Source organism: Erinaceus europaeus, chromosome 15 (assembly GCF_950295315.1).
Source record: "Erinaceus europaeus chromosome 15, mEriEur2.1, whole genome shotgun sequence".
Lineage (NCBI taxonomy): Eukaryota > Metazoa > Chordata > Mammalia > Eulipotyphla > Erinaceidae > Erinaceus > Erinaceus europaeus.
Genome location: NC_080176.1, coordinates 4,089,223 through 4,096,583, shown reverse-complemented (window position 1 = coordinate 4,096,583; position 7,361 = coordinate 4,089,223). Strand labels below are relative to the sequence as shown.

General features: G+C 56.6%; 1 protein-coding gene across 2 annotated transcripts; it reads right to left on the bottom strand.

Moving 5' to 3' along the window:
- Window positions 1-291: 291 nt before the first annotated feature.
- PAM16 (presequence translocase associated motor 16) lies at window positions 292-5,501 on the bottom strand. 2 transcript variants are annotated; one of them, XM_060172466.1, is made up of 6 exons: window positions 5,348-5,395; window positions 2,434-2,518; window positions 1,289-1,476; window positions 1,078-1,214; window positions 718-783; window positions 292-448 (listed from the first exon to the last, which is right to left on the bottom strand). In XM_060172466.1, the coding sequence occupies exons 3-6, from the start codon at window positions 1,389-1,391 to the stop codon at window positions 368-370; spliced, it is 387 nt and encodes a 128-aa protein (XP_060028449.1). In that variant the 5' UTR covers window positions 1,392-1,476; window positions 2,434-2,518; window positions 5,348-5,395; the 3' UTR covers window positions 292-367. The 2 variants fall into 2 exon arrangements, with proteins under 2 accessions (XP_060028449.1, XP_060028450.1); XM_060172467.1 differs by lacking the exon at window positions 1,289-1,476 and having other exon boundaries at window positions 5,348-5,501.
- Window positions 5,502-7,361: the final 1,860 nt, after the last annotated feature.

Below are 7,361 nucleotides of genomic sequence, written 5' to 3'. Positions count from 1 at the left end.
AGGCTGAGATCAAACCCTATCTGGGGAGATGGCACCACCTTGCACACCTGAGGTCCAGGAGTTGCAGGTTCAAACCTTGGCACCACCTGGTGCTGGAGCAGAGCTCCAGGCACTCTGCCATCATCTCCCATAAATAAGGAACTCCTCAGACCCAGCTTTGGGAGATGGACGGGCAGGGGCAGACCTGAGGACCATGCTGCTGGCGACGCCACACTTTATCCTGTCGTGGGACAGAAGGTGCCGCTGTCCAACCTCTGCCCACCCTGCCACAGGACCCAAAATGCACAGTGACAGGTGGGGAAACGGCATTTATTCGCGAGCTATAAATTAGGGGTGGGTGGGGGTGGGGTGATAGGAGGAGCCCACGTCACGTTTGGGGTTCTTTCCCTCTGTCCTCTTGGGCCCGGATCCTCAGCTCCTCATCCAGGCGCTCCTTTGCCCGGACCACCTGGGGAGGAGGTGCAGTGAGGCAGGGCAGGGCGTACAAGCCCCCATTAACACCCAAACACCTGTGCCCCCAAGTCAAGGCTGCCTGGACTAACCACCAGCTTGCAGGACTGTCTCCAGAGCCCGATAACTATGGGGCATGGGAGCATGTCACTTCCTCAGTAACGCAGGCAGTGCCCCATGTCGAGGGCCAGCTGCAGACTGTCCTGGAGTGAGACCCCCCTGAAGAGGCCCCAGCACTATGCTCGCTCAGAAGCAAAGGCCACTCACCTTTGACTGCAGGTAGAAGGAGCCGCCTACTGACTTGTCGTTCACCTTGAACAGGTGTTGATAATTCTGCAAGGGGAGAGGGTGTGGGCTCTGGCTTAGAAGTGGGGGCCAGGAAATGACGGGGGGAAAAGCAAAAAGGCCCCCATTCCCCAGCATGTCAGCCACATGGCCTGAGTGGCGGGGTGACCAGGCGTCCATGCGGGAAAGCAGGGGGCAGGCTCACTGCTCCCAACTGCTCTGCCTCAGCTTTGGGCCCCAAACAACCCGTGAGAGCGGTTTCTGCAAGGGGGTGTCACAGTAGCCTGTGGCCAGGCCCTCCCTCCTCTCCCCGGCCCCCCACTTCCAGCCCGGTGGCTTCACCTTTTGGATTTCCTCAGGGTTCAGCTTGGAGACATTGAGAATCTGCTGGGCTTCCTGGAGGCTGAGGCCAGTGAGGTTGGAGGCGGCTGCAGACTGGTGTCCGGCACGACCCCGGGCGTCAGCTGCTGCCCGGCTGGCTGTGTGGACGAGGGGTAAGTGCTCAGCCTGTGGAGGCCCAGAGCCCCTGGTGGGCCATCCTGGGAGCGCTCACCCTGCAGGGCGATGCAGGGAGACCTCTCCTTCAGGAGTAGCTTCTTCAGGGGGAGCAGAAGACTGGGTAGTGAGATGAGGACAGGTCTGCCCCCAGGGGACATGGGTGGGGCCCAGCCACCAAACCTGGTGCCCTCTCATCTCAGCTGCCCCTCTTCCTGGGTGCAGAGCAAGTCGGGGCACCTTAGGCTACAAAGGGGAACAGCATACCTGTGCCAAACCCACTGCTAGTCCGGACACCAGAGCAAGGTATCTTGGTGACTCTCCCTTTCAACAGAATTGTGGTTGGCAGGCTATTTGTTTCCTTTTTAAAATTTTTTTAATGATCTTTATTTTGTTTGATAGAAACAGCCAGAAATCAAGAGAGAACAGGGTGATAGAGAAGGAGAGAGGCAAAGAGACACCTGCAATACTACTTCACCACTTGCAAAGCTTTCCCCCTGCAGATGGGCACCAGGGACATGAACCCGGGTCCTTGTGCACTGCAATGTGTGTGCTCTACAAGGTGCACCACCACCGGGCCCCTGGCAGGCTATTTCTAAAAGGTCACAGTAAGGACTCTGTAGGCCAATGAGTCCATGTGCAAGTACCCAGTTCTGCCTTGAGAGCAGCTGTAGGGATGGCTGTGTCAATAAAACTTTATTTACAGGGGGAGTTGGGCGGTAGCACAGCGGGTTAAGCGCAGGTGGTGCCAAACTCAAGGACTGGCATAAGGATCCCAGTTCGAACCCCGGCTCCCCACCTGCAGGGGAGTCGCTTCACAGGTGGTGAAGCAGGTCTGCAGGTGTCTGTCTTTCTCTCCCCCTCTCTGTCTTCCCCTCCTCTCTCCATTTCTCTCTGTCCTATCCAACAACGACATCGATAATAACTACAACAATAAAACAACAAGGGCAACAAAAGGGGAATAAATAAATAAAATTAAAAAAAAAAACTTTATTTACAAAAAGGGGCAGGCAGGCCTGTCTGCTGGCTCCTGCCTGGATGCTGCCCTCCTCAGGTCTCCCTCCTCTGGGCTCAATCTCTAAATGCAGCGCTGGCCCCACCAGGGAAGTGCCCCAGGCCACCACGGCTCAAAGGGTCCTTGCAGTCACAACTGGCCCAAGAGGAGCTCAGAACAGAGTCTGGGAGGGAGTCCCCACAGCTTACCTGCGAACTCTTCCCGCAGGGCGCGCGCGAAGGCCCTGCCCACCACCTGTGCCCCCATCACGATGATCTGGGCCAGGTACCTGGCCTGTGGGTAGAGCAGACGCCTGGTTAGCAGGCTGCACCCCCCAAACCATAGCTCAGGGAGACACCGCGGAGCTGGCTGCACTCAGGGAGTGGGGAGGAGGGTGGCTGCAGAGCCAGGCCGACAGCTAGGAGCCCCCGCTTTGCCTCCTGCTAGTTATGCCCTGGGCAAAGCACTCAACCTCTGGAACCTCGGTTTGCTTATCTGCAAGTGGAGAGCAAGATACTCTCCTCTCAAGAGAGCTGTCACGCCCTCAGGAGGCAATGCACCTAGAACCAAGTGGAAAGAGACAGGCAGCAGCAGGACTAGCCAGAGCTGCTCAGAGGTATCTGCTTTAAGGTGGGTTCTGTCTGGTGCTGAACAGGCTGAAAGCAAGGGTGCAGCCAAGCCTCTCAGACGCCATTCAGCTCCAGAGGCCCACTGAGGGCCAGCTGTGATGAGTGCTGAGCAGTCACGGGACTGAGCTCTGCCAGCTGTGACTAGCGCAGCCGGTCAGGTTAGCCAGTCACCACCTGAGGGCTCTCCCAGAAAGGCTCAGGACACCTCACAGTCCACTGACTGACAATGGGGCTTAGGCAAGAGTGATCAGCTGACTCGGTGACCAACTCGGACTAAGCTGTAGTCAGAGGGCAGAAGTCAGGGCCGCAGGACACCGCGCCTGGGCGCACAGCTTCTTCATCAGGGGAGCAGGCTGGCCCAGAGCCCTGAGGCTGGGGCACAGGCCTGCAGTGGCACAGGGAGCACTCACGCCAAGAGCACCAAAGGGCTGGCCACAGGATAGGGCCACACTCCCTCCAAGGCACAGCTCCGGGGCTGGTGGACAGAGAGCAGAGCCTCCGCCTTTCTGCAGGACACACGGAGAAAGGAGGGGGCCTTACTTGCTGCGCATGGTCCACGGCCATGGGGCTGGGGGGACGGGGGGGGGGGTCACCAAGTATCAGCAGCCATTCAGGGTCACCTGCCCTGGGCCCTGGTGTGCATCTGGATGGGACATTCACTGCCACCTCTGCTCCGGCCAGTGCTAAGGTCTCGTAAACTCTAGGCTCCCAGGTAGGTGCATGTGTGCATGGGGGGACGGGCGTTCCCCTGCTCCCTCTGCACAAGGAGGGCTCTGGTCACCCCCAACAGTCCACACTGCAGACACCCCCGGCTTGGCGTGTCCAGCCTTCTGACAGAAAACACCCGATTTTCATCTCCGCCCAGCTCCCTCCACACGGCACCTGGCTGACCCCTCCTGCATCTAGTCTCAGGATCTCCACAGCCCTCAGTTCAAACAGATCACACATCCTCCGAACTGTGTATCTGTCAACACTTGTTGCAGAACCTTTCCATCAGCCCTCTCCAAAAAGCTACAAACCCATCCACCTGGAATCTCTCTCCCCTGAAGGTGACACTCAAAACCCAAAAGTCCTTCAAGACTTTGCTCAGCCCGTCCCCATGAGCCTAGTGACACCTCCCCTGGGGCTGGCTCGGGCCAGAGAGAAAGCTCACCAGGTAGGGCGTGTGCCCCGCCATGCCCGCAGCCCAGGTCCGAGCCTGGCACCACACGAGGTGCGGCGGCACTACGGGGAGCTCTGGTGCTGTGGCATCTGCGGCCAGCGAAAGGGCCACGTGTGCAGCCCAGCCCCCACAGCACCAGAGGAAGGTTTGTTGCTGTGGCCTCAAACTCTCCCTCTGCCTGTGTGTCTCTCTACGTCTGAAAAAGCCATCCCAGAGTGGAGAAGTCCGAGTGACAAACCCCTCCAAAAAAAAAAAAAAAAAGCTTTTAAAGCATAACATTAGAAAAGCGGCCTCAGTGGTCCGGGAGGTGGCACAGTGGTAAAGCTTTGGACTCTCAAGCATGAGGTCCCGAGTTCGACCCCCGGCAGCACATGTGCCAGAGTCATGTTTGGTTCTCTCTCCTCCTATCTTTCTCATAAATAAATAAAATCTAAAAAAAAAGAAGAAAAGTGGCTTCGATGGGCGGGGGAGATAGCATAATGGTTATGGAAACAGACTCCCATATCAGAGGCTTGAAGGTCCCGGGTTCAATTCCCCGCAACCCATAAGCCAGAACTGAGCTAGTGCTCTGGTAAAAAAGAAAGAAATGGGAGTCGGGTGGTGGCGCAGCGGGTTAAGCGCAAGTGGCACAAAGCGCAGGGACCGGCGGAAGGATCCCGGTTCGAGCCCCCGGCTCCCCACCTGCAGGGGAGTCGCTTCCCAGGCGGTGAAGCAGGTCTGCAGGTGTCTGTCTTTCTCTCCCCCTCTCTGTCTTCCCCTCTCTGTCCTATCCAACGACAATGACAGCAATAGCAACAAGTAAATATTTAGAAAAAAGAAAGGAAGGAAGGAAGAAAGGCAAGCGGCCCAGGGCTGGGAAGGTCGCATAATGTTTATGCCGAAAGACTTCCATGCCTGAGACACCAGAGGTCCTGGCTTCAGTCCCCCCGCACCACCCCGAGGCAGGGGCAGGGGCAGGGGCAGAGGCAGCAGCCTGGAGTGCTGACATCGTCCATGTGCAAAGCCCCCCTCCCACACACACACACACACACACACACACACACACGGTGTCACCGGCTTCTTTTAGCCGAAGCCCTGCTCCCTGCCTGGGCACACGGCCTCCTCCGGCTCCAGCCCGGGAAGGGCAGCGGCGAGGGGTCTCCGGGGCGTCCACGCCGCCGCGACCACAGACACCGGGACGGACACAGCGAAGGCGCCGGGGCGCCGCGCCCCCCGCCCCGATCCAGGACCGGACGGCACCGCCGAGGGGCTCCCCCACCTGGGCTGCGACACCCTCCGCCGCCCGCGCCCCCGACGGGCTCTCCACCCCGGGCAGCAGCCCTCAGGTCTCACCATGACGGCCGCTCAGCCTCCGGGGCGCGCGCCCGACTTCCCGCCCCACGATACCGACTCAAGGGCGGCCGGCGGGTCAGAGGTCACGAAGCTGAGGAGCGCGCATGCGCTGCGCAGTAGGCATGCGCACTGCATCGGTCCAACAGACGGGGTGTGATGACGGTGATGACGTATGGGGTGGGCGTGGCCCCGTCGTGTAAGGGGCGTGGCCCCAATTGGGGGAAGGAGATGGGAGGTCCCCGCTCTGTAGCCCACGTGAGCGGGCGCCCAGAGGTCTGTCGGCTCAGGGCAGGGGCTGGTTCTTCCCTGGATGCTGTGAACGAATGAATTAAGTTTCTTTCTTCCTTCCTTTTTTCCCCCTGCCTCTAGGGTTATTGCTGGGGCTCGGTGCCTGCACTACGAATCACGAATCCACTGCTCCTGGAGGCCAACTTTCCCCTTTTGTTGCCCTTGTTTATTATTGTTGTTGTTATTGCAGTCGGTTGTTGGATAGGACAGGGAGAAATGGACATAGGAGGGGAAGACAAGAGAGGGGGAGAGAAAACAAATAGACACCTGCAAACCTGCTTCACCACTTGCAAAGCGACCCCCCTGCCAGTGGAGAGCCTGCAGGTGGAGAGCCTGGGGCTCGAACCGGGATCCTTACACCGGTCCTTGTGCTTTGCGACATCTGCGCACTTAACTCGCTGTGCAAAGGCCAACCACCTCTTCCTCCCTCCATCCCTTCTTTCTTACCAGAGCACTGCTCAGCTCTGGCTTATGGTGGTGCAGGGGATTGAACCTGGGACTTTGGAGTCTCAGGCATGAGGGCTCTTTGCATAACCATTATTAGATTCTCTTATCAGAGCACTGCTCAGCTGTGGTTTATGCTGATGTGTGTGTGTGGGGGGGTTGAACCTGTGATTTAGGGGCCTCAGGTGTGAAAGTCTTCACAAAACCAGTATGCTGTCTTCCCCACCCTAAAAAAATTAAGGGAGACACAGCAATGGAACTTCCTGTTATATTAGATTTATCTGTTCATTTAATGAGATAAGGACTAGGTGAGAGGTCAGAGTAGAACTAACTCTTGCATATGTGATGCTGGGGATCAAACCTGGGAACTCATGCTTGGAAGTCTAAGCTCTACCAGGATGCCACCTCCCAGGACACAAATTTATATTTATTGTATGAGAAAGAAAGGAGGGCAAGAGAACCAATTACTCTGGCACTTGCAGTGCTGGAGACTGAACCTGGGACCTCGTGCTTGAGAATAAAACACCCTATCCACAGTGTCATATCCCAGCCCACTGGATTTTTTTTTTTTAAGACTTATTTATGGGTGGCCTGGGAGGTGGTGTAGTGGCTAAGGTGTTGAACTCTCAAGCGTTAAGGTCTTGAATTCAGTCTCTGATATTGCATGTGCCAGACTGATTCTCCGCCTTTTTTTTTTTTTTTTTTGCCTTCAGGGTTATTGATGGGGCTTGGTGCCTGCACTACAAATCCACTGCTCCTGGAGACCACCCCCCCACTTTTTGTTGCCCTTGTCATTATTGTTATTGTTGCCATTGATGTTGTTGTTGTTGGATAGAACAGAGAGAAATTGAGAGAGGAGGAGGGGAAAACAGAAAGGGGGAGAGATAGACACCTGCAGGCCTGCTTCACCGCTTGTGAAGCTATTCTCTGTAGGTGGGGAGCCGGGACTCAAACTAGGATCCTTGTTCTGGTCCTTGCCCTTAGTTATGTGCTTTTAACCCACTGCACTACCGCCCGGCTCCCAGGACCTTATGTATTTAAGTCCAACACTCTAGTCACTGTACCACCTTCTGGGATGCAGGCCATAATTTTTATTTATTTATTTATTTTTGAGAGAGGTACAGAGAGAAGCACCAGTGCACTGCTCAGCTCTGGCTTATGGTGGTGCAGGGGATTGAACCTGGGACTTTGGAGCCTTAGGCAGGAGAGTCTCTTTGCATAACCATTATGCTGTCTCCCCCGCCCTTAGGCCATGATTTTTAATACAGATGTTTTTGTTACC

What these genes read in the sequence shown, in the direction of transcription:
- PAM16 (XM_060172466.1), bottom strand. Translation starts at nt 1,391, where the DNA reads ATGTCCCCTGGGGGCAGACCTGTCCTCATCTCACTACCCAGTCTTCTG. An exon ending in TCCCTGCATCGCCCTGCAGG is followed by an intron (nt 1,215 to 1,288) that starts GTGAGCGCTCCC and finishes TCGTCCACACAG; the next exon opens with CCAGCCGGGCAGCAGCTGAC. An exon ending in CCTTCTACCTGCAGTCAAAG is followed by an intron (nt 449 to 717) that starts GTGAGTGGCCTT and finishes CCTCCTCCCCAG; the next exon opens with GTGGTCCGGGCAAAGGAGCG.